General features: G+C 47.3%; 1 protein-coding gene across 1 annotated transcript in view; it reads left to right on the top strand.

Annotated features, from left to right (window-relative positions):
• Positions 1 to 10,130: 10,130 nt before the first annotated feature.
• Positions 10,131 to 16,946, top strand: part of Pkd2l1 (polycystin 2 like 1, transient receptor potential cation channel) — a 31,686-nt gene continuing 24,870 nt past the window's right edge. The window contains 2 exon segments of the mRNA XM_042264061.2: positions 10,131 to 10,469; positions 10,998 to 11,111. Of these exon segments, the coding sequence (XP_042119995.2) occupies positions 10,256 to 10,469; positions 10,998 to 11,111 (328 nt within the window). The 5' untranslated portion in view covers positions 10,131 to 10,255.

The raw sequence follows: 16,946 nt of genomic DNA, 5'->3' as shown, positions 1-16,946 counted from the left end.
ACTTGGTGAGTTGTCTGGGTGTTCAGAAGAACAGCAGGAATCTCACTCAGGGAGGCTGCTGGGACTTCTGCCCTGGTTACTGGGGACGGACTGACAGAAGGCAATGAGGTGTGAATTGTCCTCTCAGAGGTGGACAGACAGGGCACGTGGTAGACATTTCCAAAAACTGAGGCTGCCACTTCTCTAAAGCATGGAGGCCACAGGTGGAAGATAGCTATCACAGACCTTCAACTACAGGGAGAGCCACTAAGATCCTTTACCTGGGGCCACATCCGCCTTGATAGATCTTAGCCCAGAAGCACAGAGTCCCAAGCCCAATCCTGGGGGATGTAGGACTCTGCTGATGGTCTATTTCTTTTTAAAGATTTATTTATTATTTTTATTGTATGTGTGTGGGTGTTTCACCTGCATGCATATCTATACACCATGTGCATGCCTAGTGCCCTCAGAGGCCAAGAGAGGACAGTGGGACTGGAGTTACAGATGGTTGTGAGCCACCATGTGGGTGTTGTGAATCAAGCCTTGGGCCTCTTAAAGAGCAGCCTGTGCTCTTAACCACTGAACCTGGTGTTATATGGAGTGGGGGACTCCAAGGTTATCCCACGCATGCATGGAAATATGCTCGCATGCTGGGCAGATGCAGCAGTAGACTGGTGGGTGGGTCACCCACACTATGCAGGCATGGTGGCAGGGTGGCGGCTGATAGTCATTTACAACCCAGACGCTGTATCCACGCAGAAATGGTTTATTATAATAGAGAGACAAAGAGAAGATAAGAAAGAGAGAAAGAAGAGAGAGAAAGAGAGAGGTAGAGAGAGGGGGGTCGAAGGGTGCACACCTCATGAGAAGAAAAGCAGAAGAGAGAGAGGAAGGGGAGGGCCCTTCCCCAAAATGAGGCTTTTACATCAGGATGCAGGGCTGTGCCAAGGGGCGGGTCAGAATTACTAACATTGGTTTCCAAGGGGCGGGTCAGAATATTAACATTCCTCCATTTTGATGGTTATAAAAAGGTGAGTTATGGCCGGGCGTTGGTGGCGCACGCCTTTAATCCCAGCACTCGGGAGGCAGAGCCAGGCGGATCTCTGTGAGTTCGAGGCCAGCCTGGGCTACCAAGTGAGTTCCAGGAAAGGCGCAAAAGCTACACAGAGAAACCCTGTCTCGAAAAACCAAAAAAAAAAAAAAAAAAAAAAAAAAAAAAAAAAAAAAAAAAAAAAAAAAGGTGAGTTATGGAAGCAAGGGGGGAAACAAGGGTGTTGAATTCCCTGGACTGCTTCAAGCTGACAAGGGGTGAAGTGTGGAGAGGGAACTGGGAGTCACGCATGGCGGAAGATCTCAGGAATGTTCCTTCAGGGAGCTGAGGAGGCAGGTTGCAGCAGTGGTGTTCCAGGAACTTGGGGGGAAATGGCACACCCAATCAGGGGTATAGAAGCCATGGCATCTGCTGTTTCTCTGGAGGTCAGGTGGGAATAATGAATCTGCAAAATATGCTGGAAAACTAGGTGGGGTCAGAAATGGGCTCTGGAGATGTCAGTTTTCATCAGACCAGATTTCTTGATGCAGTAGCAGAACTTTCCCCGGGAACCTGTAGGTATCTGTGAGACAGCTGGAATAGATTTTTATCATAGCAAGGGGGTTAAAAATCCATTTAAGGACTCTTAAGTACTCTTTGTAGTCAATGTTTTATCAGTTTATCAAAAGCTGTATTTATCAATACTAAAACTTTGAAGCTCTGGAGTTATATCTGAAACAAGACTATCTTGTACCATGAAGTCTGTGAATGAGGCATACCTGTCTGCAATTTGAGAGCATATATATATGTATATACATATACATTTTATATACAAATATATATATAATCTTGGTTTGGGGGCTGTTAAATTGGCACCCTAATCATCAAACATCATCAAATCTGAGAAGGATGAATTTAAGAAGAAGTGAGACAGCTTTCCAGCTACCTAGGCAGCAATCCCAAGTCTCTCTGTGGTTGTTGGGGGACAGAGGCCCCAAAGTCAGCTCTTGTTCAGCTGATAAGCCCAGAAGATCTGACAGATTTTTTTTCTGTGAAGTAGAAATTTGGGGATACTGACCCACCTTGACTTTGCAGTATGGACTGTACTCTGCCAAGACAAGGTAAGATAGTCTTTCAGAATTCCTGCTTCTGAAAATGGTCTGTCATATACTCTAGGCCTGTAGCCACTTTGAATGCATCAACAATGCTGAGAAACATTAGGTGACTGTCCAGGCTGCCAGCTGTCTTGGTCTACTCTTGCAAGATTCTCGAAAGTTGCTTGCATCCATCTACCATTTCTCAGGTACCATTATGTTCCTTCTCAGGTCTTTGATGTGGTTGAAGACTAGATAGTTGCAATTTCCTCAGTTATGATAAAAGATAAGTTAGATATAAAACCTTAAACTCACAAATATAAGATAGATAGGACATCTTCTTTAATATTGTAACTGTAATTCTTGCTCGATAATTGTTTTGTTATATGTAATTTTACCATGTTAAAGTTAAAACCTTCCTTTTTTTAAAAAAAAAAAAGAAGAAAAGGGGAAGTGCTGTGGATATCGTTCTATATAAATAAAACACTGATGGTCAGTGACCAGACAGGAAGTATAGGCGGGACAAGGAGAGAGGAGAATTGGGGAAACAGGAAGAAGGTGGGAGAGACACTGCAGCCACCTCCAGGATAAGCAGCATGTAAAGACGCCGGTAAGCCACCAGCCATGTGGCAAGGTATAGATTAATAGAAATAAATAGATTAATTTAAGATATAAGAACAGTTAGCAAGAAGCCTGCTATGGCCACACAGTTTATAAGTAATATAAGCATCTGAGTGATTATTTTATACGTGGATTGTGGGACTGTGGGGCTTGGGGAACCTGGAGAGAAGCTCTCCAGCAACAATCAGTCCTCCATTGCTCCACTTATTCACAGTCTGGGCAGGATCTCAGCTTTTTGCTGTGTGGCCGGCCTTGCCATGAGCTTCTGGGCGGAAGTTCTTCTGTGGCCATCCATCTTCTTGGAGGAGATACAGGATGCTTCCAGGAACTGACATGTCTCTCTATCATAAAAAGACTTTTATATTAAATGCCATATTCTCAAACATCTCTACTGGTGTTTGAGGACTGAGGGAACAAAATCTGTTAAACGTATAAATTAAATTAACTTTGAGAGCATATGTAAATTAAATCTGAATATATAGGTTTCCCAGTTAGTTGCAGTTCATGAGGTTAGCAAGGACAGAGAGGCTTATATTCTTAAGCCTGAATAGACCTTGAGTAAGAAGGGACATTTTTTAAGCTGTTGGCAGTGATATCTGAATCCACCACCATTTTAATGCCCTGTAGCTATAGTTCTGATCCCTGCATACAGCTAGACCACAATCCTGATTGACTTATATAGAAATAATTATTTCCCAAGATCATACAATACCTCCCTAGTTCTACATAAAGGAGGCCAATTGCAATATTGTACATCTTGCAATATTGGGTTCAGTTTCTTGGTACATCAATGGATACCCTCCAGCCTGTCCTGGGAACAGGGAGCATAGGATGATACATTCTCCTCCAGAGCTGCTTCAAGCTGAAATGGGGTGCAAGTGGTCAGGACTCTGACTAGTTAAAAGTAAGGAGGGACCCCAGGCATGTGATCATCTGACCTAGTCATAGAGAAAGTAAATAATTACATTTGGCTGAACTTATCTTACATCAGCCTTCAGCAGGTCCATGTCTCACAGGTTGAAGTCAGTAGCCAAGGCCTGGATATGTCAGTCAGCCAGAATGAAGCTGAAACAGACACAGACTAGAGTCATGAGTGTAAGACAAAGTGCGAAACGGTCTTATTAATAAAAAAACAAACAAACAAAAACCCAGAGCCAGATATTGGGGTAAAAAGATGAGAGCTCAGAAAAGCAGAAAGAAGCAAGCCGCATTTTTTTACCACTTGGAGATCCTCCGCCAAAAAGACCCACTTCTTGTATCCCCATGCCTATATGCCTTTCTTTTCTGTACCTCACTTCCTCTCTCCACACAGCTATATCACTTCCTCTTCCTGCCCAGCTCTGTTACTTCCTGTCTGTCTGTACAGACCTCTTGACCTTCATGGTTAGTGCTGGCATTAAATGTATATATCACCACCCCTAGCTCTGTTTCCAGTGTGACCTTGAACTCACAGAGATCCAGATGGATCTCTGCCTTCCAAGTGATAGAATTTAAAGGTGTGTGCTACCTGCTTGACTTCTTTGTTTAATATAGTGGTTGGCTTTTTCCTCTGATCCTCAGATAAATTTTATTAGGGTGCACAATATTTGGGACACAATAAATCACCACACAAGAGCTAAAATTTTATGAATTTATTTTGAACATTCTGGCCCATGGTCTTAGTGATTGGGAAAGGGAGACCAGGAAGGAAAGAAATACCATACTCAAGAATAGACAGGTGAGGAAAAAAAATAAAAAAATTTAGAAAAATTAGTATTATCAATCAGTACTGAAATCCAAATTGTAGAAAAGCAGGTAATGAGTAAGCAAGGAAAATTTTAAATTCTGAGCTTGTGACACAAACTATATCAGAATTGTATTAATGTTAAGATCTGAAATTTAAAAATCTTAATGTAATGATACCGCCTGCTTGTGGTTCTGCTGATGCCCCAGAGGGTGCATAGGTCTCCAGGCCCCAGCCTCATGAACAGCCGCAGAGGAATGGACCCTAGGCCTTGACTGGACCTCCACCCCTCCCAGATGGCTCGAGTGTCAGGCTGGAGTGATGCTGGAGCCATGGACAGGGAGTGACTTTTTGCTGCCCCTAGTAAAGATGGTGGTGAGGCAATATTGTAGCTGGAGTTTTTTCTCTCCAGGTCCCATCAAGCTCCGGCAATCCGACAGCCCACTTGCCATGTGGCTTGTGGCTTACCGGCATCTTCATATGCTGCTTGTCATGGCTGTGGCTGGCAGTGTCTCCCTCCACCTTCTTGTTCTCTCAGTTTTCCTCTCTGTTAGTCCTGCCTATACTTCTTGCCTTGCCACTGGCCAATCAGTGTTTTATTTATTGACCAATCAGAGCAACATATAGACCATCCCACAGCACAATATGACCTAACTGTTTGAACCTTATTTAAGATGGTGGCTTGACCACATGATTGCCCTTATTTAAGATGGTGCCGCCTGACCACGTGATCATCCCTATAAAATATGGCTCCTGACCATGTGTTCATGTGGGTTTTATTTTTTCCAAAATAAACTGAGCAGATAAGGAACAGATAAATTGAAGCATTTAAAAGTCAGTCAGAAAAAAATATAGATGGCCATATCAATCATACATTTCCATCCACACATAGGAAATAGACATTGTGAAAGAAGGACAGAGAAAAGTTTTTCTGGGAAACTTCTACAGTTAATGTATTGGACCTCGGAGGCCATGCTGTGGAGGGGATCAGGAAACAGAATAGCAGTGCATCCCAGGCGGGCGAGAGGGACCCCCTCGGGCTGCATAGTATGAGCAGCTGCAGAAGATTGAACCAAGCCATGGGTAGTGGTGGTGGTGGGGGCGGGGGGAGGACATAGGCACATTTCACACAGTGAGGTGGGGGTGGGGGGGAGGGCATAGGCACATTTCACACAGTGAGGTGGGGGCGGGGGGAGGGCATAGGCACATTTCACACAGTGAGGTGGGGGCGGGGGGAGGGCATAGGCACATTTCACACAGTGAGGTATAAGGCCCAGCAGATTGACCTCCAGCATCCCAGAGGGTCAGCAAGGGCCAATGAACGGCTCAAGATAGCCAATGGACCCTCGTAACAAAGGCTGTGGGCCATGGAATTGAGTGGGCAAAGGCTGTTTCCATATGCCATCGCTTAGGGACAGGGGCTGGAGGGCTCAAAGCCTGAAAGACACCTGGTGCCAGTACCATGATCGAAAGATGAGCGAATCCTCAGTTGTGGGAAAATGTCCAAAAGGGAGGCTTATCAAAGTGAGGGGGGTGGGGCTTACAGATTATGCCGGTGTTGGATGAAGTAAGTGTTGAAGGTTCCGGGCTCCTAGCGTGTCTCAGACTGCCGGTGGGCAGGAGAAATACGCCAGGAGGACCTCTGCCGACTCACTAGCACCAATGTTACGATATACCCCGCGCACGGGGTCCCCGAGGGTATCCAGTGTGTGCAGGGAAACATGCTGACATACTGAGCAGACGCAGCAGCAGCCTGGCGGGCACCCCACACCATGCGGGCATGGGGGAGGCAGACAGTCATTCACAACACAGTCCCTGTATCTGCATGGAAAGAAATATATTATATTATTATAATAGAGAGACAAAGAGAAGATAGGAAAGAGAGAAGAGGGGGGTGTCGAGGGGTGCACACCTCATGGGAGGAAAAGCAGGAGAGGGGAAGGGGAGGGACCTTTCCCCAAAATGAGGCTTTTATGTCAGGACACCATGTCAGGGCACCACGGGGTGGGTCAGACCGCTAACATTGGTTTCCAAGGGGCGGGTCAGAATATTAACACCCAGGACCCCTGATGATCGTTTTGATTCCTTGAAGTTTCTACCAACCATTTTTTAGGTTACACCACAGCCATTCACACTTTCCTTCCCTCTGTCTCCCTCACTCAGCAACAGACCTGAGCATCAGGACTGATGCTCCCCACGCCACCCCCAGTGAACTTAGCCCCACCTCCTGCGTTCTCACAGGGGTATCCTGACCAAAAGCTTTGCACACCAGTCTGCTCCTCTGAGGAAGGAGCTCCTCATAGATGTCTAGGAAGCTTCTGGAATGACCAGTCCCCGGGGATTAAGACTTATTGCTGGATCCAGACAAGAGCCCTCAGATCCCCCATAGGAAAAGAGGAGACACAGCAAGGAGCAGGGGAGAGGGAAGATCCGGAGACCCGAGAGTAGAAGCCTTTCCCACCGGCCTGGCTGCGTCTTTCAGGAGAATCTCCATCTGTGCTGAGGCAGAACACGCCCCCTCCTGCTGCCACCTGGTGGCCACAGCAGAAAAAAGCACTTTTGTAGCTCCTTTCAGAGGAAAGACAGAATTTATTTTGTCACTTCTCTGAACCCCTATTCCAAACGAGGTTCTCATTGTGATTCCCCAGGTATCTTTATCTGATAACAAAAACTTACCCCACGTGAGAGTTAACTAAGATAATGTGCTGTAATGTGCTTGGCCTCTGAGTGGTAGACACATGGTAGCCATGCTTTCTGTCTCTGCTAATGTCACCCACCTAGACAGCTATTGCAATGGCGTCCCCCTCCAGCTTCCCTTCATGACTTGCCCACCTCCGGGCCCACTCACCCTGCTTCCTCTGAGCCACCGTGAGCTGCGGTCCCTCCCCACGTGGCTCTCCTCACACTCAGCACACATTTCACCATGCCCCTCTCCAGCGTGTCCGAGTCTCGTGAACCTGCAACTCTGAAGAAGTTTTTCAGGGTGGCCATGGTGAGAAACGGGAACGTGCTGGTGACAGACACGGGTGGCCATCCTCCCACCCCACACTAGGACAGCACCAGACCAAATTCTCCTGCCTGTAGAGAAGTGGGACCAACTCACCCAGCGGGTCAACGGGCTTCCTGACCGGTATGCTTTTGGTTCTGATGGTCCACACGGCCAGTCATTAGTCCACTCGGGAGTTCTCTCATTCAACAACTTTCAAGTCCCTCCAGCCCATGGGCCTCCCCCCAGGCTTCTGGTGCTAACTGCTGGGATGACACTGTGTGGACACAGCCAGTTCTCCACGTCACTCAGACAATGGCCCAAAGTGCCCACCTTACCATGACCTGCAAGAGTGGATTGACTGCACAGGAATGGATGGTATGGGAAGACACGACATCCGGCCTGTGCTTTACGAACACAGGTTATAAAGTCTCTATTTGGTGTTTTAGACCTGAAACAGCCCTCCAGGTCAAGGGATGCTATTGTCCTCAACACTCTGCAGACAGTAACTAGCCTCAACAGCTTCTTGTTCAGAGACACCACTGGTGAGTTAGAGAGCCAGCGTTAGATCCAGGAGTTTGTTCACATTCAAGAGTCTGAGGTCAAGAGGGAGCCTGAGCCTGAAGCTTCCCCAAGCCACACTGTTTGCCCTTCTTAACAGGGTGAGTTAAGAGCCCATGAGGCTTGAGAACTTGGAGAAATATCAGACAAAAACATTACGAAGTTTCTGTTTGATTTGTGACTTCTTGAGTAAGTCCGAACAGCAGAGGAATGAGGATGCCTTCTGAGATTTCTCAACCCATGCTGCCTAGCCTGCCCCGTAGGGCGGTGTGGTCTGATACACACACACACACACACACACACACACACAAGGACTCAGCACTGAGCAGGGAAAAACAATCAATGGGTGTCGGGTGGGTGACTGTGAATAAAGCATCAATCATGGTCTGGAGCTCCCAGAATGGGGGGACTTGTCACATGAGGAACGTCCTCAAGGCCATTCAGACCTCTGCTGATCACAGGCCTCCTCCAGATTTCAGAATTGCCCAAGGGAGTGGGAAACCATCTCATGCTGCTCTCTCTGCCTCTCAGGGGCCGCACTGTTGCCATCCTGTTCCTGACCCTGTCCCAGGGTCCAGTTCTATAAGTCTGGAGTCCTTGTACAATTGTTCAAAAGGCTCTTGGCTGAGAGCCAGCAGCTTGCTCCCTCCTTCCTCAGCTGATCCAACGCAAGATGCTCCTCCCTGGCCCAGCTCCTCACCCTTTTCTCCAAGGAAAGCGGGCGCCTCAGCCATCTCACTGGCTGGTAGCGTGGAGATATGGACACTTGTCCTTCTAAGGAGGGTCAGACGGTCCCCAGATGCAGACAATGGAGGGAGTCACCCCTTTCCGGTGTCTGGGCCTTGGACAGGAAATTCATGATAGGTTCAGGGGTGTGAGGGCTACCTTTTCTACCCTGTCTTAGAACTTAGGAGACACAGTTTAATCAGGGGGGTGAGACTATACCAGGTCAAGACCTCCCTGGGAATACTTCGGACTGGAGAGCTCCAGGCTTCTGTGCTTTCTAAACTTGAAGGTGGGTTTCCAAAGCCAGCGTGCTCAAGGAGCCCTAGCAAATATTCATGGTTATGAGTTCCCTGCAGCCATCTCTGATAAGCGTTTGTAGAATAACCATCAACACTACGGCACCAACACTGTTCTGGACCAAAGCTCTTGCTTATGGGTAAACCTGGGCAAGCGAGCAAAGGTTGGAGCTAGACATAATAAGCATGTGATCAGAGGTCTGTGCCAAGTCTCTCTTCAGAAAGTCAAGGAAGAGGGAATGCAGACCAAGCTCAGCAGCTCTCAGCCTCATTTCATGCTCAAGTTTACAGTTCTCAACCTAATGCCATGTCATGTCCCAGGAAAAGGCGACCAGATCATCTGGTACAGAGATCTTCTACTAAAGGCTCCAAGTCACCTCCCCCTTGCCCTAGGCTCTGTGAAATGTCCTCCCTCCCAGACCATGGCCCGTTTACCTAAGCTGAGGCCCACATTCTGAAGAAGTACATCTCTGTGAGCGTGGGTCCCCAGTAAGCCATGAAGCCAAACTTCAGGAAAGCAAAACCCCCTGGAACTCTGCAGTCCTGTCCCCTTTTGTCTCTTAAGATCCGGGGGGCTTCCCTTTGCCTTTGCCTCTCACTGAGATATAATGGTACAGTGGGAGCCGCCTTCTCCAGTTCTAGGGAGGCACAGTGAGGGGCCAAGAGATCACTGTACGGGTGGGGAGGACCGCCTTTGGCCTTGTTCCTCGCCCTAATCCGGGTTAGTCCTTTCAGGAGATGTTTGTGTGTGTGTGTGTTCTTAGGGACTACCAACTCAGACCCACCCCAGAGTTCTCCCTTCCCCTGCTCCCACACGGCTCTTGGATCAACTCAGCAGCAGGAAGTCTGGGCATCCCATTTGGGGCTCCATCTGACCCCAGCACTCCCCTCTGTCTCCCTCCCCCCATCCCCTTTCTCTGCCCTCTTTAAATCTCAATTCTAGTTCCCTAACAGCTCCTTTCTTTTGTGCCCCAGCTCTTGTGAGAGAGGGGGGGTGGGGGGTGGAGAGAGAGAGAGAGGGACTCTGACTGGATTGATTACCATCCTGCCCCTGTCTTTCCTCCTCCCTCCCCTAGGTGAGCTCAGCTCCCTCACCCAGACGGGAGGCAGAGGAGAGGCTGAACAGAACAGCTGCTCCTAGACGCCATCCCCTGGGCCCTCCGCTGCCAGAGTCAGGCTGGGCCTTCATCCCTGTGTTACCTGAGGTGCCCGGTCCCCACCTCCTTCCCCGTGAATATTATGGAATATCTCAAGGGGCAGGAGCTGCAAACCCTGGGGAGCGGAGCCTGGGACAATCCTGCCTACAGCAGCCCCCCTTCCCCGAATGGCACCCTGAGGATCTGCACTGTCTCCAGTGGGGCACTCCCCCAGCCTCAAGCCAAGAAGCCTGAAGACAGACCCCAGAGAGCCCTGCTGTCCAGCTGCTGCGTCCACATCTGTCACAGCATTAGAGGTACTGGGCATGAGGAGAGGTTCTCCTGGGGTGTTAGAGTCAGAAGAGGGACCACCTCAAGTTTTGATGGGGGAACAAAAATGACCCAAAGAAGAAGAACTCTGTTTGTGTCAGAGTTGCTTGTCCCAGGACAAGAGACCAGGCTCCTGGTCTAACAGAAAGGTCGCTTAGCACAGTCATCACTTGGGGACCCAGAGGCTGTGGGGAGTGTGGTACATGGAGGACTGAGGTGAGGAGGCCCTACCTGAAACAGATGCCCACCGCTTTCACGGCTTCACTCTGATCCAGCATACTCATCCTGTCTGGTCCAGCATCCTCACCCTGTCTGGTCCAGCATCCTCACCCTGTCTCCCACAGGGACGTTGAAGGAGGGCAAGCAGGGGTGTGGGTGGAGTAACCAGGTCTGAGGGGTCATAGGATGGGCAGGGAAGGGTTGAGTGGAGATGGGGTGAGGTCTAGGGACAGGTAGGAATGGATAACTGGAAAGAGGTGCTGTTGGGGACTCTGAGCATCTTTCCATGCCCACAGGACTCTGGGGAACAACCCTGACTGAGAATACAGCCGAGAACAGAGAGCTCTATGTCAAGACCACCCTGAGGGAGCTTGTGGTCTACATTGTGTTCCTCGTGGATGTCTGTCTGTGTGAGTAGCACTGCCTATGAGAAGCACACATGTGTGGCATGTCTGTACACAAGTATGTAGGTAATATTTGAACATCCACGTGAGGTGTGTAGATCCTGGGAATTTTGTGTACACACCAATATACAACTCCTATGGCTTCTCACACTGAGTTCAGTGGAGGAAACCTAGATGGTAGACAGGTTGTTAATAGAAGGACATTTCTCCCAAATTCCTGGGTAACCCAATTTTCAAGTTCAAGTACCTAATACTGAGCCAACAGCCAACAACAGCCATGGTGGGTTGACAGGGGGGAATGTTTCGTGGGGTTTGTGTGATTGGTTATTGTATAACATCTGATCCGTGTTTCTCTGGGGGCAGGAAAAAATGATTCAGGTCATAGAGGGTTCCTGAGAAGAGAGATGGGGTTCAGTGGTGTGGCCGTGCCCTGTCCCACACAGCAGCTGGGGCAGCCTCTGTGGGACACTAGCTGGGAACCTTGGTGTCCAGGTTCAGAGAAGGGGGTAGAAAGACCATAAATGTAGACTGGAAAGATGGCATCGAGGAACACGCAAGAGAGCATGCTGGGGCGCACGGGCCTGTGGGTGAGGAAATCGCTTCTGCATTCATTCAAGAGTTGCACAGAGGTGTTGTCTGCCTCGTGCAGCAGTGTCCCGTGCAGCAGTGTTCTGCATGCTGACCAGTGCTGCAGCCTGCACTTCCCCAACTGCAGCAGCTCCCTAGCCAGTTGGTGTCTGCCCTCTTGCCGGCTTTCTGCTTTCCAGGATGCACAAATCACAGGCAAGAGACTCAGAAGGTCTGATAATGCAGGTGTTGATGGGAACTGCCGTCTGTGCCAGCTACCAATAGTTGTGCGTTCCTTCGGTGGTCGAGCAGTTCACTTGCTCGGGCCTACCTGGTGATGCTCGGAACATTTCCCTCTGACAGCAAGTCGTGCAATGTGAGGCGGAGGAGATGGGACAAGGGCTGTGGGCCCCATTCAAGCTCTTTGAGCACATGACTACCAGAGACTGGTCTGTTGATGTCTTTTCCGCTGTCACCATCTGTTGGGGCAGGAGGTTCCTCCCCTCCTTGTACCCATGACAGCTGCCAAAGCTCACAAAGAAAGCCTTTCTCTGCAAATAACTGTCATCAAGCTGCACAAGCTTTGAATAGGGTTAGCAGTTTTCCAGCTCTCCAGAGTCACAGTGAACCATCCTGACTCCTGGGTATGGGGCTGGAAAGGGTGGAAGCTTGAGCCCCATCTGTCTGTTATCTTAGGAGCTCCTGCTCTGATGTGGGTCAGTGGTCTGGGACTGGCTCAAGTTTGCATCCTGAACCAAGCTCACTTCCTGTTGGAAAATCCTAGAGACTAGAGCTCACTGTCTATTGGAGAATCCTAGAGGACGATTCAGATGGCGTGCAGGCCAAAGACACGAATGATTCAGTATCACTTCATCATGACCCCTTCCATAGGGTTCTGTTTGGTACCCCACCAGTCCCACCCTGGGGATACCCGCGAGGATTTATTTGTCTCACAGGAAGCCAGTTCTACCATGGACAGCTCTACTTTCTTCTATTTATGGAGCCCCCTTCTGTGTGCCAGATATTGGCATATACGTGACTTTCTGCTCCAGGAGTTAACCTCATTTCTAGATCTTTCTTCATTTGCACTCTATACCTCTCTGCTCTCTCCAAAGTGGCAGCCTCTAAGTGCGGGAAGTGTAGTGTCATATTTGTTCTTAGGCAGCCTGTTCTCCAAGCTCAGGAATGTCCTTTTTCTCATGAAAGGATTCATTGCCACATAGTGACCAGGGGTGGCTTATGCAGAGACTGAAGTCTGGGCTCTGAATTTGCAGATTTAGGCTCATCTGGGAGACCTTGAACTAGTTGCTCAACTTCTCTGAGCCTCAGTGTCCTTATCTCTATCTACCTGATCCAACGGGATTATGTGCCCATCATGTTGTGACAGCAGATTCAGAGTGCTCACCATGTGTTGCCCCATCTTAACCCTGATCAGTCTGATGCCCTTTACTGGAAGAAATGTACCAAGGGGCATCTGATGTGCACAGTACCCTGTGGCATCATTACTTCTGTGGTAAGCAGGCATGTTACAATGTGGCAGCTCTCACAGAGCTGAGTTCTCTCCCTCCTGTGTGCCCCACTCGCTACCACCCAAACACAAGACAGCCTTGAATTACGACTCTTATCCTCACAGAGGCCACCTGATATGGAGCTTACACAAACAGCCCCCTGAAAATCTATTAGTTTTTTCTAAACTGAAGGGACCGGCTCTCCTGCCTCTCCCTTGGCCTACCCCTACCCTCATGGCTGCCTGTGGCTATGACACATTTCTCCTGCTTCTTTAGACCTGAAGCCTTGCTCTCCCACTTCAGACCCTGATGCTCTGAGTCTTCTGATGAAATTCATCTCAACTTCCTTTTTACATGCCCGCCTTTCTATACATTATAACAAGATTACTTCTGGAGATATCATGCAGGAGGAACATCACTCAATCTCTGGAAGTAATTTTTTGTTTTTGTTTTTGTTTTTTTGAGACAGGGTTTCTCTGTGTAGCTTTGCGCCTTTCCTAGAACTCACTTGGTAGCCCAGGCTGGTCTCGAACTCACATTCTGGAAGTAATTTACCTTTGTATTCTCTACTGGAATTACAACACTTTTACATGCCCCCCCAACCTGGTTTTAAAAAAATAAATAAAAACAAAAATCTTTAAAGAAAGAAGTCAGTGTGGAAACATTATGTGATGCATGATTCCAGGTGCATAGTATTCTGGAGAAGATGAAGAGCGGCAATGGTTGCCCGAGATTGAAGGTAGAGAGAGATAAAGAAAGAGGGTTTTTAAAGGTGGTCTCCATGCGTCAGTTACAGTGTCCGGACCACTGTCTAACCACTGTATCTTTCTGGTTAGGATTTTCATACAGGGATGGCTGTATTTACATGGAAGCCAGAGGAGTATGGGAAACTGTGCCTTTTATTCACCACAGTGAACCTAAAACTGCTTTAGAAAACAAAAACAAAATCAGGCTGGGCGTGGTGGCATACACGTTTGATCCCAGTACTCGGGAGGATATCTGTGAATCTGAGGTAGGCCTATTCTATATACAGAGTTCAGGACAGCAGGAACTACACAGGGAGACCCTGTCTCAAAACAAACAAAAACAAAAGACAGAAGGAAAACCTACCTTTATTTGTATATTCAGTTCGTTTGCTGTTGTTTGTTTGTGAAGACAGGCAGCCCAGGTTAGCCCAGAACACTCCATCCTTCCTTTCTCTCCTGAGTACTGGGAAGATAAGCCTGGGCATTCTGCTCAGATTTTTGTGTTGCTGTTTTACATTACTGAGTCATGAGCCCAGGACCTCATGCATGCCAGACAAATTCCCCATTGATGATTGATACCCCTGGTCCTTACTTTTTAAAATGTATTAGAAGGTAACTTCATTAGGACAGGAATATTGATTGGTACACACCTTTAATTCCAGCATTTGAGAGGCAGAGGAAGGCAGATCACTTGTGTTTGAGGCTAGCCTGGACTACATAGTGAGTGGTCCAACAAAAATAATCTTTACACTTAATTAGAAAGCACTATAAACTTCTAAATAACTAAAAAAAGAAGAAGTTTAAACTTTTTTTTTCCAAGACAGGGTTTCTCTGTGTAGTTTTGCACCTTTCCTGGAACTCACTTTGTAGACCAGGCTGGCCTCAAACTCACAGAGATCCTCCTGGCTCTGCCTTCCGAGTGCTGGGATTAAAGGCGTGGGCCACCACTGCCTGGCAGTTTAAACATTTTTAACAACAAAAAATGATGAGTATTAGAGGGAGTGGCTGATTTTATTCGTCTTAATTGGTCAGCATACACAGCATAGATACGTAATGAAACATTACCTTGCCCCATATATTCATGCAAGTATTATCTATCATTTTAAAAATAAAGAAGGGAATTGGAGAGATGACTCAGCATTAAGAACCTGGCAGCCATTGAAGAGGACCAGGTTTGTTTCCCGTTACCCACCTGGTAGCTCACAGTTCCATGTCTGTAACTCCAGTCCAGGGGATCTGATTTCCTTTTCAGGACTCCACAGACACACAGCATGCATGCGCTGCATTTACATACTTGTCGGCAAAACACTTCCCTTAAAATAAAAATGAAGAAATATTACATATGAAAATGCCTTTGAATATTGTATTTGGTTCCACCAGGTACAGTATCATTTGAGGATCCTTCTAGAGACTCCAGACCTTTAAGTTAGCAATTTCTCCAGAAGGTCTCAGTTTACCACTACCACTGGTGAGATCAGAAATGGCAGGGCTTTACTGATCAGTTTCTGGAGCTACATACACTGTCAACAACTGCTTCCAAGGTTTCTGCAAAACTAGATCAACTTTTACTCCCATTTCACAAACAAGGAAAAGTTTCATTGTGTCAAAGAGCTTCCCTGGGGACAGGAAGTAAGAGGAGGAAGCAGGAGGCCAGTGCAGCAGCCATTGGGCCTTCTCCAAGGATGAGATTTTGAACGAGTACAATGAATACTTCATGTAAATGTAACTTTATTGACACCAGTCCATATGCTAGCTCAGTGATTAGAAGTGATGTTTCTCATGATGAAGCGATTTCCCATTATCATCCGGTCAGTCCCTACCTAGGCAGAAGTAGAACCTTAAGAAGATGTGCTATCTGCATTTCTTTCTTCTATTGCTACACTTAAACATGAGGCAAAGTCTCCAAAGAACAATTTTTATTTATGACTCACTTCCACCTTGTCCAAAGGCATTAAATTTTTTTGTATTACCAACATTTATTCGTACACACACACATTATACACGTTCATATATAATTATATCGGCAATACTCTCTTTCTGAATTTCTGAGCAGTTGATATGTTTTAATTTTACGATCACAGTTGCATCACAGTTAATTTAAATTTTCTCTTATTACTTGAGTATTTATTGTGGGTAAGTATGTCCACACCTGTTGCCTTCTCTTGCTTTTGTTAAATTTGTTCCTTGGGTATTTCTGAGGAGATTAAGCCCAAAGTTGGGAATATCTTTTTGGTGTTGTGTGCTGCTGTTGGCCTCTGTTAAGCATTGCATGTGTTTATTACAGCACTCCATCAAAACTGGATGTTCTCATTCATAAGTTTTAGTATTAAGTAGTATAAGATGATACGACCATCTGCCTTAATTTTCTTGCCTTTGATTCATAGTGGAGATAGACAGTTTTCTTATGTCTACTTTGTGATTCATACCCATTTTGTATAAATTGCCTAAGACAGACGTTGCTGGGAGGAAGAATTGTTAGATCCGTGGTAGGAATCACCTACTAGGGCCTTCATTTTAGAATGAACTGAAGTTGGACATTACCTGCATAGCAATTGGGCCTGGGGTGAGCCCCGGGATCTCACAGTTGTAGACAGCTGTGCCGACCCAATGTTCTCTTCCTTATGTTTTGCTCTAGCAGCTTGACTGTCTGGTGACTCATTTGGCTAACACAGAGCTATCTTCTTTAGTCAGGCAGCATGGGGGAGCCATCAATCTCCTCATAATGTCATTATGCAGCCCTAGAAACCCCACAAAGAGCATTCACACCTATGGCCTCGCTTGACCATGACAGCAATTCTGAAAGGGATAGATGTCATTATTTCCATGCCAAAAGACGAGGAAAATGTCATTCTTGTCATTATGAATAGTGCAGGAATGACCTGCTGTTCAGAAAGGCTCATATTAGTGGAGTCCATCCTGTCATAAGTATTGTCCCGCAGAGACATACAGGGAGTGAATGATGGTCCTGCCCCTCCCCAGCCTCCCCGCCTCCCATTTATGAAAGCTCTTCCAGCCCTTTG

This window comes from Peromyscus maniculatus, chromosome 1, assembly GCF_049852395.1.
Source record: "Peromyscus maniculatus bairdii isolate BWxNUB_F1_BW_parent chromosome 1, HU_Pman_BW_mat_3.1, whole genome shotgun sequence".
Classification (NCBI taxonomy): domain Eukaryota; kingdom Metazoa; phylum Chordata; class Mammalia; order Rodentia; family Cricetidae; genus Peromyscus; species Peromyscus maniculatus.
The sequence above is the reverse complement of the archived record's forward strand: the minus strand, read 5'-3'. Positions and strand labels throughout refer to the sequence as shown.